This window comes from Miscanthus floridulus, chromosome 15 (assembly GCF_019320115.1).
Source record: "Miscanthus floridulus cultivar M001 chromosome 15, ASM1932011v1, whole genome shotgun sequence".
In the NCBI taxonomy this organism is placed as follows: domain Eukaryota; kingdom Viridiplantae; phylum Streptophyta; class Magnoliopsida; order Poales; family Poaceae; genus Miscanthus; species Miscanthus floridulus.
This window is the reverse complement of record NC_089594.1, coordinates 76,484,847-76,500,991: the sequence shown is the minus strand read 5'-3', so window position 1 is coordinate 76,500,991 and position 16,145 is coordinate 76,484,847. Positions and strand designations below refer to the sequence as shown.

Sequence of the window (16,145 nt, the reverse complement as noted above, 5' to 3'; positions counted from 1 at the left end):
GGATCCTGCTAATAGTTTAGCTGATATATTGTTAGCTAATACCCAATTAAAAATTATTTCATTAGTTGGGCAAAACAAACTAATAGTAATTAGCTGCTTTCAATCCAAGCAAGATCTAGCTAATAGTTTAGCTAATTGTTAGCTAATACTCAATTAAAAATTATTTTGCTAGTTGGGCAAAACAAGCTAATAGTAATTAACTGCTTTGAATCCAAGTAGGATCCAACTAACGGTTCAGCTAGCTGATTGTTAGCTAATAATACCCAATTAACAATTATTTCACTTGTTGGGCAAAACAAGTCAATAGTAATTAGCTACTTTGAATTCAAATGGGATCCAGCTAATAGTTTAGCTGATTGTTAGCTAATACCCAATTAACAATTATTTCACTAGTTGGGCAAAACATGTTAATAGTAATTAGCTACTTTGAATCCAAGTAGGATCGAGCTAATAGTTTAGCTAACTTTTAGCTAATACCCAATTAATAATTATTTCACTAGTTGAACAAAACAAGCTAATAGTAATTAACTGCTTTGAATCCTAGCAGGATCCAGCTAACAATTTACCTAATTGTTAGCTAATACCTAATTAATAATTATTTCACTAGTTGGGCAAAACAAGTTAATAGTAATTAGCTGCTTTGAATCAAGCAGGATCCAGCTAATAGTTTAGCTATTTGTTAGCTAATACCCATTTAACAATTATTTTACTAGTCGGGCAAAACAAGCTAATAGCAGCTAATAGTTAGCTAAGAGTTAGTAGCTAGCTAACTATTACTATTAATGGATCCAAACAGGGCCTAAGTATGCTAAAGGGCTGGCCAGGCTGAAGGGATGTGTGAGGTCAGATTGTTATGTTTTGGTTTAAAAATTGAACAAAATTCAGAAGCGTTCCTGCAAACAAATCCGGAAGAGGTTGCTGCAGTTCCCTCTTGAAGAGTAGTGAAATTTATGGGTGCATTGACCTGATGAAATTGATGAAACAATGACATGTTAGGATTGGCAAACGGTGTGGACTAGCTCAATGCAATCCACTAGTTTCATGTGCTCACATAGTCACACGCAAATAACAACACACATTGACAATTTTAAGAGGATTCATACTAGCTTAGGGAAACGTCACTGACATTGCATTACATGGCCCAACAAGAGGCTAGGATAACTACATCTGGGAACAAATACCACATAACCAGCACTAGATAAACAGATCACTCGACGACATTGTCAGTTGTCAAGCATGCTGTCAGTTGCTGTGTACATGCAGCGCAAACAAGACAAGCCTCAGTTCACTGGTTCCCGAGCTCCATGAGCAGCCAGTCCTTCCTCATGTCACAGATATTGCATTACATGGCCCAACAAGAGGCTAGGAAATTACATCTGGCAAACGAATACTACGATAACCAGCACTATAGATAAACAGATCACTCGAGGACATTGCCAATTGCCACGCATGCTGTGTGTCAGTTGCCGTGTACATGCAACGCAAACAGGACAAGCCTCAGTTCACTGGTTCCTGATCTCCAAGAGGAGCCAGTCCTTCCTCATGTCCTCAGGCAGCGCCATGAGAGATCTGAACAGACGATCATCGCGGATGAGCGTGCTGTATGCCCTCAGTAAATCAGCATGTTCCAACCTGGGTATCTTTCTGAGCGCCTCAAAGATTTCTTCTTGGGGAGCAGGTTCCTTGCTGTCATTCTTCGCAGCAGGACGAGCAACCCTTTTGCAATTGCCATCAACCTACCAAACATAACACATGTTCGTTAATACTTTGTCAACCATGTCTTCGGCTTTTGCAATTATTCACAACGGTTGCTACATTCCAAATTTCCTTTCAAGAGAGGCCTACTGATAACAAAACAAGGTAAAGGAAAAACACTATATGATACCTGCACATGATTCTTCTTCTTTCTTCCAACTAAAACAGAAGGAGATGACTTCAAACAGTATTAACAGTTACAGGGCACATGTCCCACCCGCTCATCTTCTTGATCTACAAACAGAGTGACACAATATACATGACTGACAGTTTCTATTAATGAATTGGAACACAAGCAACAACCCTTCTACTCATTCTAGTACTCCACGCGAATAGCCAGCATTTTCTGAGACAAATTTACTAACCCATCCCATGAGCCCAATATTTCCCAATCCATTTGACATTTGTTGGGAGTGGTGGACGTGCAAGGTTAAAAATGATAGTGACAACTGGCAGACACAATTGTGGAAATCTTACTGAAACTGTGTAAATTCTCGGCAGCGGCGGAATGAGCATCCAGTCCCGGATCAGCAGCAGCCTGCAAACCAAGCGAGCAACGGTTCTATGAATAATAACAGACGATGCAGCTCAAAGGGCACACTCCTGAGGAACACGTACAAGGCATGCTATCTTTCACAAATCCACAGATCTACCGCAAAGCAAATCGATCGAACACTCCCGTTCAAATGTTCAATACGTGACCGTGTAACGTGTATGCACCTTCGTGGCCGCGCGCCCCGCTCGCCACCTGCACACCGGGGTGGACCTCACTCATGCGTCGGTCGACCACGGTGCGCAGTGATTCGAACCTCCGGCAGCGGCGGGGGGCTGGGGTCCCACGCGGCTGTTCGTCGTCCGACGACGCCCTCCGACGCCAAATTTCGCGCCCAACCAAGACATGTACTCCTATGCCATTGCACCGTAATAGCTTCACACAATAAATCCACTCCCAAGTCTCTCAAGTCTAGAGAAACGCCATCATATATTATATTTAGATAATGGATTTTGTTAATCCGGACTCTATATCCACGAAGGATATACACAACCAAAAGAAATACAAGAGTACTTAGACTCACACCTCAACAAAGAGGAGAATATACAACCAAAAAAAAGAAAGAATTTCGACCTCGGTGCTTCCCGATATCCTCTCCTGAAACAGCTAGACTGGGTGAGTGGAAGTCGTCAAGTCGCCGCCGCCCCCTAGTGCGCCATCGTTGCGACCCCCCGCTGCTACCATTTTCATCTGCTTCAAGTGAGCTGACATTACATGTCACCGGTTATTCCACCTTCATCCATCGTGTCTAGTCAGAACTAGCGCTACCGCTTTATTAGATTCCTAGGCCTCCGCCACCTATAGGGCAGCCCTTGTCATCGGGATGGTCGTCGCCTCTGCTGGAGTCCTCTGTCGCTGCTGCACACCCCTACGGCTGCCGCTGGCGACAGGATCCGCCACCTCACTGATCCTTGCACCAGCGCTCAGGTCGCCGCTGCCCCTAGGGTACCAATAGATCGATCGCCGGGAGCAAACAATCACCACGTCCGTATGCCGCGGCCGCCTCTCTCCATGACCAAGACGTCCACGAGCAGCCTGCACACACTACTCGCGCCGCCATCGTGTAGCCCACGCTGACCACGTGCTGCTTGCGCTCCCTAGGCGCACCACCACGCAAGGCCCACCGTATGCTCGCTGCGTCACCCGAGCCACCGCCGCCACACCATCAAGCGTGGCCGCCAGCCCACCATAGTCCTTGCCGACGTAGATCCGGGCCAGGGACCGCTCAACGAAAACCGGATCTAGCAGCTCACTGGTGTCCACCATATTCGTCATCCGGCCAGCCATGCTGGGACATGGCGCCGAAGGCTTCACACCGCGGATCCGGGTGGGGGGCAGCCGGACCGCAGCGGCGCTGAACGGCCGCTGCCAATGCCAGGACCCCGGCTGCCGGATCAACTGGAGCCAGCACCAGGAGAACACAACCGCGGGCACCGCTGACCGCGTGGACTCGCACACCGCGTCGTGGCCCTCGGCGCTCGCCCCCGCGGCCTCCAGCATGCGGAGCACCTGCCTTGGGGTCGTGCACCGCGGCCGGCACGGCGCCGAGTCGGACAGCAAGCCCCGCGCGGCCTCACGCCGCCCCAGGCATCGCCACCACGCCTACATGATATCAGCCAGGGGAACGCCGGATCCGCACGCACCGGATCGGAGAAGGCGTGTTCCCGTTTCAGTAGCATAATTTCGATGTATTAAGTCATTTACGTTTTCGTGTTACACTGTCAAGTGGTCCTAAGAAGCCAGCGTCTGTATCAGGCACATAAGTGCCACAACTCTGTAAGAAACCTTCAGACATATTCAGAAATCGAAATCGCCTAAGGCTGAGGGCTGTCCTCGCTTTCCTCCGTATCTCATACTCGCTTCCATTCTCACGTGGACGGCAACTCGCCGGCAGCCAAGGGCGTGGCATGGCCTGATCCGCGCCGCCGGCTACCGCCCCACACGACCAAGGCGCGCGGCCGAGAGCTCAACCAATAGGGAATAAGGAGAGCAGGCGGCGTGCAGCGCGGGGGCCAGGTGCTGGAGCGGACGGCGAGCTGGAGGATTAAAGATGCATGGTTGGCCACCCATGGCCCAAGCATATGTTGATTTCCTCAAAGGAACCAAAATACGTCATTGCTATAAATATCCGATACAAGATACTTTCGAGCCCATGCCCATCCCATGCCCATGGACTTCCTACCGAAAATGGCTTCCAGGAGCAAGGGCCCGATCGAGAGCAGGGAAGCAGCAGCTCAAGCATCGCCAAGCACTGCATGCTAAAATTCGGTTTATCGAAAGGTTCATAACAAATTAACAACAGGTACCTGACCTAACTGGACTCAACGTCTGCCCAGCGGCAACAGGCACCTCAGAATAGCATACAACATCTGTCACTATTTCCCATCTTCCTGAGAACGCAAGAGGTACCATGTTTTCTTTAACACAACGAACAAAGATGTCTAGTTCAAATACTGCTCTTAGTTCTTACTATTTTCGAGAGAAATGTTCTATGAATGCCCTGCGTGCATTCCCGCTGGATACGCCGCTGCTCCGACACCAATTGTCAAGTGGCAAAGTTATTGGTCGTCTGTAAACTCTTGTGATCCACACCTTGGTCCCAGTGATCTCACAAACTGTATCTGGAACTGGCATGCTACCAGTCACCTCCTCATCCCCCTCCGATCGTTTGACACCGCTGTCACTAACTACATCAGGAATTGGCGTGCTACCCATGACCTCCTCAGTCCCCTTCAATCTTTCTGGCGATGCAAGTACAATCGATTTGCCTTCTTTCTCAGATTTTGAGCTGCCCGAATCTGTTTTTACTGTACCTTTTTTGTATTCATACTCCATACTTGCTTCTCCTGATGCCAAAACCTTGATGCATTCGTTAGTCTTACCAGTATCTCCAAACTCCGCACTTGCTTCGTCTGATTCTGCAACACTGATGCCTTTTATACTCTTAGCAGCGTCACCCACCTCTACGACCATTTTTGAGCTGTCGTCTTCTTCCAATCCCCCATCCTTTATGCTGTCATAGCCCTCAGGTGCATCTGCTTTTGATATAGCATGATCCATCCTGGCACTTTCAAATTCTTCCAGCAGTAGTTCTCTTATTCTCTGCCTTAGACCAGATGCTTCTTCAGGTTTGAACCAACTACGATTAAACTGTGGAATACACAAGTCAAGTATAAACATCTCAGTCAGTCTTAAAAGCTCAAAGAAACAGCATGGCAAGAACTGAACAAGTACAGAAAGCAGGTGGCAGCACTAACCATGCCAAGTTTATCGGTTGTGAACCTTGCTGGTGCCTCTTTTATAAACTGTTCAATATAGTAAAGCATGAAGATACCACAGTCGAACGCATTATTCTGCTGCGGAACCTAGCAGTTGTTAAAACCATGTTATATTGATTTACGAGTAAACTGTACCAAGTAATCGCAATCTCAACAAATATTTAACGCAAACACCTGGAAATTAACCTATAAACCAAGAGGAACTGGAAGCACTTTATTATAGCGTTACTTTGCAACATTGTTAAACTGTATATATGTACCTGGACAGTTTCCTTGCGTATATCACTTGGAAAACACGGCCATGCTGGCTCTGCAACGGATAAGAAACGCCATTCCTTTTCAAGGTACCTGCAGCATGTAGTTGATGCTGTCAGTGTTGTGCAGAGTACAGTAGGTCACTTACACTAAAACTCAGCAGCAAGCAAGTCGGCCATATTTTGGGATTTCTTGTTTCTGAATAACAAGAGTGAAAAATAGCTAAAATTAGCTGGATAACTATAGCTGAGATTGTTACTTGCCTCCCAACTATGTTCAAGATCTTAGCACTGTGATGCATCCCTAGGGAGTCCAGATGAAGTATGATTGGTTCTGAAATTCTCTCTTTTGGAGGAAGGCAAATGATTACCAAGCTCCAGTGCTCCCTGGCTGGTTTACAAACGCAAATAGGAAAGTCTGTTAGTCGTTGATTTCTTACTCTTGGCAGTAGCAGAATTCTTACTCTCATCAAGAGAGGATGACACTAGGAGTAGGGGCAATTTTCTGGTTTATTTCTCACACAAATGCCATGCCAACCTGAGGGGTTGGGGATACATATTTATAGGCCGCTAGCCAGCCAAGCATATGTCAAGATGCTAGATGCTAACATGCTAACATGTTGTCCTAGATGCTGTCCTAGATGTTGTCCTAGATACTATCCTAGATGCTAAGATGTTGTCCTAGCCAGTCAAGGATGCTGTCCTTGATGGGCAGCAAGGCCACCATGCAGCCACAAGGACCATATGCTGTAGCCCCACAAAGACCAGCTAACATAGAGACTTATCCCATCATTCTCTCCGTAAGTCTTGTGCGTCGTCTTGTGGGAAAGTTGAACCATCCCGGTCCTGGAGCAGAGCTCAAGGAACTTGATCCTCCCAAGAGGCTTGGTAAGCAGGTCCACAAGCTGATCCTTGGTGTTGATGTAGCTCACCTTGATGCTCTCTTCCTCCAAACAGCCTCGGATGAAGTGGTACCTCACCCGGATGTGCTTACTCCGTTCATGAAAAACGGGATTCTTTGTCAGGGCCAGAGCGGACTAGTTGTCCATCCTGAGCTCCACCGCTCTAGTGTCTCTGCCGAGGAGATCACCAAGCAGTCGTGCGAGCCAGAGCGCCTGAGTCAAAGTGGTGGAGGCCACTATGTACTCGGCCTCGCAGCTGGACAGGGCCACCACCTGCTGCTTGACCGACTGTCAGCTAACGAGGCACTTGCCAAGGAGGAAGAGGATCCCGCTCGTGTTGTTGCTGGTGTCGATGTCGCCGGCGTGGTCGCTGTCGCTGTACTCGACGAAGTGTGCCGCCCCAGGGCACCTAGGGTAGTAGAGGCCATGGTCGAGAGTCCCCGCAACGTAGCGGATGATCCTCTTCGCAGCCTGCTGGTGCTCCGTCGTCGGTCGCTGCATGAACCGACTAACGTAGCTGACAGAGAATGCCAAGTCCGGCCGTGTGTGGGCGAGGTAGCGAAGGCTCCCCACAAGACGTCGGTACTATGTAGCGTTCACCTCCTCTGTCGTGCTGTCACGGCTCAGCTTCAGCCTCTCCTCCATCGGAGTGAGAGCTGGGTTGCAGTCGGTGAGCCCAGCTAGCTCAACGACGCGCTTGGCGTAGGCGGTCTGTCGAAGCATGATCCCGGAGTCATCCTAGTGCACCTTGATTCCAGGTAGGAGAGAGGCCCTAGGTCACTCATCTGGAAGGTGGCGTTCATCTCTTCCTTGAATGCTGCCACCTCCGCATCCTTGGTGCCGGTGATCACCAAGTCGTCGACGTAAACACCCACCAGCAGAGCATTTCCTCCACTGCCCCGTCGGTAGATGGCCGCCTCGTGCGGGCTTTGCTCAAAGCCCATCCCCTTTAGCGTGGAATCCAACTTGGCATTCCACGCCCTCGGTGCCTGCTGCAAGCCATAGAGGGCCTTGCGCAGGCGGAGCACCTTGCCCTCCTTGCCGGGGATCGCAAATCCCGGCGGCTGGTGCACGTAGACCTCCTCCTTCAAGTCGCCATTAAGGAATGCCAACTTGACGTCCATGTGATGAACACGCCAGCCCTCCTGGGCAGCTAGCGCAAGGAGGAGTCGCACGGACTCCATCCATGCCACGGGAGCAAAGGCATCGTCGAAGTCGACCCCCTCCTGCTACACGAAACCTCGTGCCACCAAGCGAGCCTTGTGCTTGACGATGGCACCGGCTTCATCCCTCTTCAGCTTGTACACCCACTTAAGGGTGATCGCGTGGTGACCACGAGGAAGGTCAGCAAGCTCCCAGGTGTGGTTCTTCTCAACCGTATCCATCTCCAATTGCATCGCGGCGCACCATGCCACGTGTCTCTCGGCCTCTACAAACGACCAAGGCTCGCTGTCGTCACACGCAAGGTGCAACTGCGCCTCCAGGTTGTGAGGCCCTAGTCCCGGCACCAACTGGTTGCCGAGAAGGTTCTCCATCGTACTGTACCGCAATGGCTCGCCATCGTGGTACGCGTCGATGCGCTCCTCGTCGTGAGAGAGCGGAGTAGCGAGCTCAACCAGGATATGCTCGACATGAGCTGGTGTTGGAGTAGACGTGCCTAGAGAGGTGCTTGTCGGTGCTAGAGTGCGTGGCGGTGCCGGCTGTGGTGGAGCCAATGAAGAACTCATCGCAGCTGAGGTCCTAGCTAGAGAGCGTGGTGCTGTCGGAGTAGCAGGCGCTGGGGTCGGTGGAGGCTCGAGGACTAGGGTAGACGCGCTCGTCAAAGAAGAGCTTCCTACTCCCCCAGCTCCCTCGAAGTGGGCGTACTCAACAGTGAAGTCATCATACGTTGGAGCCGAGCCATCGTCCACCGCCTTGTCCCACGCCCATCCTCGCCCTTCGTTGAACACAACGTCATGCCCCATGCACACACGCTGTGTCTTCGGGGCGTGGATGCGGTAGGCCTTCGAGCCCTCCACGTAGCCGATGAACACTCCCAGAGTGCTCCTATCGTCGAGCTTGCTGATGTGGCCAAGCTCCTTAGCGAATGCGAGGCAGCCGAAGACCCGCAAGTGGGAGACCTCCGGCTTGCGCCCATGCCTAGCCTTGTACGGCGTCCTGCCGTCGAGAGCCTTGGTAGGCGAGTGGTTGAGGATGTAGATAGCCAACACCACCGCCTCTCCCCAGAAGGCAGTCGACATCCCCCTCTGCTTGAGAAGGGCCCGAGCCATCCCCACAATTGTCTGGTTGCGCCGCTCGATGACGCCGTTCTGCTATAGGCTGTACGGCACGGAGTAGTGGCACTAAATGCCCTCATCAGTGCAGTACGATGCAAATTCAGCCGCCATGAATTCATCGCCATTGTCGGTGCGCAGCACGCGCAGCTTGCGGCTGCACTTCGCCTCCGCAGTAGCCTGTGAGCGCCTGATGGCGTCCGTAGCCTCTCCCTTGCTGCCGAGGACCATCACCCACATGTAGCGGGAGAGGTCATCGATGAGCAGCAGGAAGTAGCATCGTCCTCCTAGTGTGGCCGGTGTCACTGGGCCACACAAGTCCTCGTGCACAAGCTCGAGCCTCTCCTTGGCTCGAAAGCTCACCCGCTAGGGAAACGGGAGTCACCTCTGCTTTGTCAACACGCAAACGTCGCAGAGCTGCTCCACATGGTCGGGGCATGATAGGCCTTGCACCATCTCCGTGGCACTGAGCTGCTTCAGGGCCTCGAAGTGAAGGTGCTCGAAGCGCTCCTGCCACTGCCACACCTCGTCATCCCGGTGAGCAGCGAGACAGAGGGGTTCTGCCATCTGCACGTTAAGGACGTAGAGTCAATTTGCGCTTCTGGTTACCTTGTCAAGAAGGCGATGACGACGATCCCAAATCCTCCTGACTCCATCCTCAACCACCACGTGTGAACCGTTCTCATCTAGCTGTCCCAAGCTGATGATAGAGTTCCTCAACGTGGGGATGTAGTAGACTCCGGTGAGCAGCCTATGCTCACCAGACACGGCGGTGAAGATGATGGAGCCGACGCCCTTGATCTCCATGCCGGAGACATCCCCAAACTTGACAGAGCCTCGGACACTAGAGTCAAGCTCGGTGAAGAACTCTTGTCGACCGGTCATGTGATGGGTGGCATCGGTGTCAAGGCACCACCTGCCAGTCTTGTCGTTGCTAGAGCCGTTCGCCGAGGAGGGCGTGTGCTTTTGGCTTGTCAAGGTGGAGGAGTGCTGCTGTGGCCAGTGCCGCTAGAGGTAGCTCGATGTTTGCATGTGCCATGAACAGAGCCGGATCCTCCTCCTCCGCCTATGCGACATGGGCCTAGCCACGTCATGGCTATCGACAGTCCTTGGTCCAATGGCCAAGCTGGCCACAGTTGCGGTAGGTGTCGTCTTGTGTCGGCTTGTGCTTGCTGACGGCGCTGCCCTAGGCGCCTCTGCGGGCATCACCCTCGGCATGTACTCATGCCCTGGCCTAGGTGTCTCTGCACACCTTGTGCGGCTTGCCATGCTTGTGGCCGCCGGTCACGGAAGAAGGCTCCCCCTTCTTTCGGTCACCTTGGCAGGCAACCCACTGCTCCTGAGTGAGAAGGAGCTTCCCGCCAGTGGTGATGGGCCCCGAGAGAGACTATGGCTCATCGACATCGAAGACCTTGAGGCGACCTATCGCCTCCTCGATTGACATCATGGAGAGATCCAGCAGGGACTCGATCGAGCGAGCCATCTGCTTGTACTTCTCGGGGACACAGCGGAAGACCTTTTCGACAGCTCTCTCCTCACCATAGGTGTCATCGCCGAACTGCACCATCTTCTGCAACAGAGTGTTGAGACAAAGAGCAAAGTCATCAACGTCCTCACCTGGCTTGAAGGCTAGGTTCTCCCACTCCTTGCGAAGTGCCTGCAGTGTGGACTTGTGGGCACGGTCGCTACCGATGCGTGTCGTAGCGATGGCGTCCCAAGCCTCCTTGGCAGTCCGCTTGTTGGTAAGCGAGAACTGCATCTCGGACAGGACTGCAGCGATGAGGGCATCCAGCGCCCGTCGATCTTGGTCATAGTCAACATTGCCGTACCGGACTACCTCCCACATGTGCCGCACCTAGAGCTTTACCCTCATCACCCTAGCCCACCTGATGTAGTTGGTCTTAGTGAGGGTAGGCCACCCACCGCCGGGGCCGACGTCCCTGACAATAGCCTAGAGCTCGTGATAACCATGGTACCGATCCAAGGAGAGAGAGAGCCACGCTGCCTGTGAAGGCCGCGCTCTCCATCGACCCGTCCGCCACCGTTACCGTGCGCGCCTCCTCTAGGAGCGCCACCGCCATGCGTGCCTCCTCTAGGAGTGCCGTCGGCATGTCCGTGCCTCTCTAGGCTGCCGCTGCGCTCATGGTCATGCGTGGCTACCCACTACACCGCCCGTGCTCGTGCTGTCTCCCTCCCTAGCAGCTCGAGGTCCACATCGGCGCTATCGTCAGCAGAAACAGAGCTGCTGATGCTGCCACGCAGAGCCTCGACCTCTGCTGCCGCCACACGTGCTACATCCGTCATCGCTGCTACTTTCGCCTCTGCTCTGGCTGCTGCCAGCTCCACCGCTGCCAGCCTCGACGCCCTTGCCGCCGCCACAGCGGTCTCTGCCACCGCTCGCTCGTGTTCTTCTGCCGCGGCAAGTTCGGCCTCCTGCCAATGCCGCGTGCTCGAGGCGACCGAGCGTTGAGATTGCCCTGCGGACATGACGCGCTACCGGGGGGCTGCTATGTGGGGAGAGGGCTGCTTCAGACATGCAGAAGGAGAGGAGTGAGCAGGAGCGGCCGGAGCTGTTGTCCTTGATGGGCAGCAAGGCCACCATGTAGCCACAAAGACCATATGCTGCAGCCCCATATAGACCAGCCAACATAGAGACTTATCCCATCAAAGTCTCCATAAAATATACTATATCAAAAGGTATAGCATGAAAAACATGATTGTAGGTTTCAAACGCATTCAGCATGTGCTAAAAGGCAAGAGATGATGTAAATGTCTTATCTAGTATCAACTTACTTCGCATGGATCGGCAAGATTATATATACGTTATTGAATATATTGACACCTTTCCACCATCTTCTCAACTTTGGGAAGTCACGCTAGAACAAAATCAAACGGGAGAAATAAATTTTTTTCATATAAGAACATGTTAAGGTAATAAAAAACATCATGAATAAACATGTAACACAGAACATAATGTCAACACATGAACAAAAAAGAAATGAGAGAAGAAAACCAGGAGAGAATTTTTATTATAAAAATAAGATGATCAAATTTTGTGAAGGACTGGTAGAAAAATAGTGTCGGGGACCAATACTAGGTACCCAAAGAGGAGGAGCTAATGACCATCAACATTGATTCATCCGAGCAGTCAAGAGCGCGACTACGGCTCAAACCGACCCCCAGGCGCACAAGCTTCGCCTCGCCCAACCTCTGGGGGCGAACTCCGCCTCGCCCAACCTCTGGGGGAGGGCTCCGCCTCGCCCGACTCTTGGGTTTGCGCTCCACCTCGTCTGACCATTGGGTTTGCGCTCTGCCTTGCCCGGCCCCTGGGGGATGGCTCCACCTCGCCCAACCCGAGGCCATGGGCTCCGTCTCGCTCAGCCCTTGGGTTCGTGCTCCGCCTCGCCTGACCCCGAGGCCACGAGGCCATGGGCTCTGCCTCGTCCGACCTCTAGGGGCGGGCTCCGCTTCACCCGGCCTCTAGGGGTAGGCTTTGCCTCGCCTGACCCTGAGGCTGCAGGCTCTGCCTCACCCAACCTCTGGGTGCAGGCTCCACCTCACCCGACCCCTCGAGTGCGGGCTCTGTCTCGCCCGATGGGGTTCCATACCACTGCCAACCACTCTAGTTCCAGGCGTATGGGCTTGGGTCAAAACTTTGACACCAGGGAAAAGACTGGCACGCCTCGATGTAACCCATGGCCACGACAATCCATACCTGAGGATTCACATCAAGAATAGCGTCGAGCGTACCGGTACTGTTCTACCTAGACTTCATCGTCACGACGGAAGAAGAGTTGGTGCGGACTCCCGTCGTCGTCGAACCTCTCCACTTCGCCGACCTTGATGCGATCGTCGAGGTGCTTGAGGAACTACAGCTACACGCACCGGAGGCCCACACCCTTGGGAGCCACTAGCTCCTCAGCTTTGACTACGGGAGGTTAGAGCGCCAGCTCGGTGCCTTCCTAGGACCCCAACCGTCGTGGGAGAATATGTGCCACCTTACCTTCTCATTTGCTAACGTCATGACATAGCTTGTCGGAGGAGAGCTGCTCTCCCTAGAATACCTCATCCGGAATGCCCTGACAGTGCTCTTGTCCGATCTCCACAACACCGTAGAGACCATTGGCCACCTTATGGCGCAATGCATGCCTCCATCCCCTACAAATGACGAGTTTGAGGGAATGACCGAATATGTCATGGAGACTTTCCACGACCTCCTCGTAGGAGAATCAGAGTCGCCCTCTAGCTCTGACTCCAGCAGGGGGAGCCATCACCCCTTTCATGAGTGTTTCATGGCAGGTACCCCTTAGGGACACATCGAAAGCATCCATGAAGAAGCGGCTACCCCAACGAATAAACTCGACAATGAGACCGAGGGGGATGATGGGGCCCTACCCCACCTATGGGTGGAGCAGCTGAATGCCTGGCGCCAAGAGCTCGAAGAAGCATGACTCTAGCTCGACCAGGAATGCACAGAGCTCGAGCGAGAGATTGAGCACCATGGAGATGGTGGGCGTGCATGCGCCATGGCCCGCAACATGAACCGGAGGATCATCAAGAATGATGAAGCGCTCCCACACTTCGCCTAGGGAAGCCAGAACATCGCTGCTACGGTGGCCTTGCTCCAAGGGCTTCCGGGGCCCGTGACACCAAGGATCATCGGGCCCATCACGAGATTCACATGCTACTCGAGCGTACGGCAACGTAACAGGCCGACAGCTCGCTGTTCGGATGACGCGAGCTCGACGCCAGCCAGCGTACACCCTCAGAGCGACCCGACAAGGATGCATTAGTCCACTAGGCACCACCGTGACGTGCGAGACACCCTCGATGCCCACAGGCATACCCACAGTGATGCGAGAGAGGGATCTAGCCGCGGCTACCACCCTCATCATGGTGGATGCTACGATAGCGATGAGGACCGAAGCCCGAGCCCCACCTTTAGCCGACACATGCTCAATGTCGTCTTCCCACCATGGTACCGACCACCAACCAACATCCCCGAAATACTCTGGGGAAACAAACCCCGGACTGTGGCTCGAGGATTACCAACTTGCTTGCCAAGCCAGTGGAGTGAATAATGACAATTTCATTATCCGCAACCTTTCATTGTTCCTGGCCGATTCGGCACGAACATGGTTGGAACACCTTCCGCCCAATAGAATCCAAAGTTGGGCGGACCTGAAAGAGATCTTCGTGGGGAACTTCTAGGGCACATACAAGTGTCCTGGGAACCCATGGAATCTCAAAAACAATCAACAAAAGGCAGGGAAACCCTTCATGGGTACATCTAGCGCTTCTCCTAGCAGTGCAACGAGTTGCCCGACGTCGCCGACGCTGACATCATAGGAGCTTTCCTATACGGGACCACCTGCGAGTCCCTGGCCCATAAGCTAGGACGTAAGGTCTCGCGAACCACCAAGGAGCTCCTCAACATCACCACCAGCCATGCCTCGGGGAGGAGGCAGTCTAAGCGATCTTTGACCGCCTCAAAGGCAAGGCAAAGCGGGACGAGGATGCCAGCGAAGGCACCTCCAACCGTCCCAGCAAGAAAATGAACAAGCAGCGGCACGAGGGCTTGCTCGTGGCCATCGCCGACCGCAAGGGGGGCTAGAAGCCCATAGAGGGTACCCCGAACCACTTTGAGAAGCTGCTCAAAGGGCCATGCCCAAACCATGCTTTCCCCATCAAGCACCTATACAAGGATTGTAGCCTCATGAATCGGTTCTTGTCTGGAGGATCCAAGAAGGGGGAGCACAGGGGGGACCCCAACCCGACCGTAGAAGATGTTGAGGAGAAGGACAGCGGCTTTCTGACACTGGATGGCTGCCTCATGATCTTTGGAGGGTCAGTGGCCTACGACTCCAAGCGTCGCTAGAAGCTTGCGCGCCATGAGGTCTATACATCCAAGCTGGTCGCGCCTACCTTCCTTCGATGGTCGGAGTCCGCCATAACCTTCGATCAGACCAACCACCCAGAATGCATCCCGCAGCTAGGACGATATCTGCTCATGGTCGACCCAATCATCGGCATGAAGCGACTCACTAAGGTACTGATGGATGGAGGCAGCGGCCTCAACATCATGTACGTGGAAACGCTTGATCCCATGGGCACCGACCAAGCGCGAATCTAGCTGACCGGGGCACCTTTCCATGGCATCATGCCTGGGAAGCAGGCCATGCCACTCAGGCAGATCGATCTGCTCATCACCTTTGGGGATCCATCCAATTATAGGACGGAGACCCTTACCTTCAAGGTGGTTGGATTCCATGGAACCTACCACGCCATCCTAGGATGTCCATGCTACGTGAAGTTCATGGCCGTTCCCAACTACACCTATCTAAGCTAAAGATGCCAGGACTATGCGGGGTCATCACCATCGGCACCTCCTTCCAGCGTGCCTACGAGTGCGAGGTCGAGTGCTGCGAACACATCGCGGCAATCATCGCCTCCAAGGAGCTTGCGGCCATCATTAAGGAGGTCGCCAAAGAAGCACCAGACCCCAAGCGGTCGGCTGGGTCTTTTGAGCCAGTAAAGGGCACCAAGGAGGTCCTCATAGACCCTAGTGGCTCCAAGAGCAAAATGGTGCACATTGGCACCATGCTTTCCTCTAAATAGGAAAGTGCGCTCATGGACTTCCTCCATTCCAACAGAGATATCTTTGCGTGGAAACCCTCAGACATGCCAGTCATTCCGAGAGAAGTCACCGAGCACACCTTGAACATCAGGCCGGGCTCCAAGCCAATGAAGTAGCGCCTACATCGCTTCGATGAAGGGAAGTGCAATGCCATCGGCGAGGAGATTGTGAAGCTTTTGGCGGCTAGATTCATCAGGGAAGTATACCACCCCGAGTGGTTAGCCAATCCCATTTTTGTACGAAAGAAGAGTGGGAAATGGAGAATGTGTGTTGACTACATGGGTCTCAACAAAGCGTGTCCAAAGGATCCATTTCCTTTGCCATGCATACACCAAGTAGTCAACTCGACCTCAGGATGCGAAACCCTTTGCTTCCTTGATGCGTACTCTGGGTACCATCAGATCATGATTAAAGAGTTTGACCAGCTCGTGACATCTTTCATCACCCCATTCGGATCATTCTGCTATGTCACAATGTCGTTTGATCTAAAAAA

At 52.8% G+C, this 16,145-nt stretch overlaps 1 protein-coding gene across 1 annotated transcript; it reads right to left on the bottom strand.

Moving 5' to 3' along the window:
- Positions 1-4,677: 4,677 nt before the first annotated feature.
- LOC136507697 (probable ubiquitin-like-specific protease 2A) lies at positions 4,678-15,806 on the bottom strand. The gene is made up of 6 exons (XM_066502344.1): positions 15,732-15,806; positions 11,809-11,891; positions 6,105-6,227; positions 5,847-5,934; positions 5,566-5,673; positions 4,678-5,458 (listed from the first exon to the last, which is right to left on the bottom strand). Exons 1-6 carry the CDS (start codon positions 15,804-15,806, stop codon positions 4,778-4,780), a joined length of 1,158 nt encoding a protein of 385 aa, XP_066358441.1. The 3' UTR covers positions 4,678-4,777.
- Between the last annotated feature and the right edge of the window lie 339 nt (positions 15,807-16,145).

What these genes read in the sequence shown, in the direction of transcription:
- LOC136507697 (XM_066502344.1), bottom strand. Translation starts at nt 15,806, where the DNA reads ATGGCATTGCACTTCCCTTCATCGAAGCGATGTAGGCGCTACTTCATT. An exon ending in AGCCCGGCCTGATGTTCAAG is followed by an intron (nt 11,892 to 15,731) that starts GTGTGCTCGGTG and finishes ATTTTGTTCTAG; the next exon opens with CGTGACTTCCCAAAGTTGAG. An exon ending in ATCTTGCCGATCCATGCGAA is followed by an intron (nt 6,228 to 11,808) that starts GTAAGTTGATAC and finishes TAAACCAGCCAG; the next exon opens with GGAGCACTGGAGCTTGGTAA.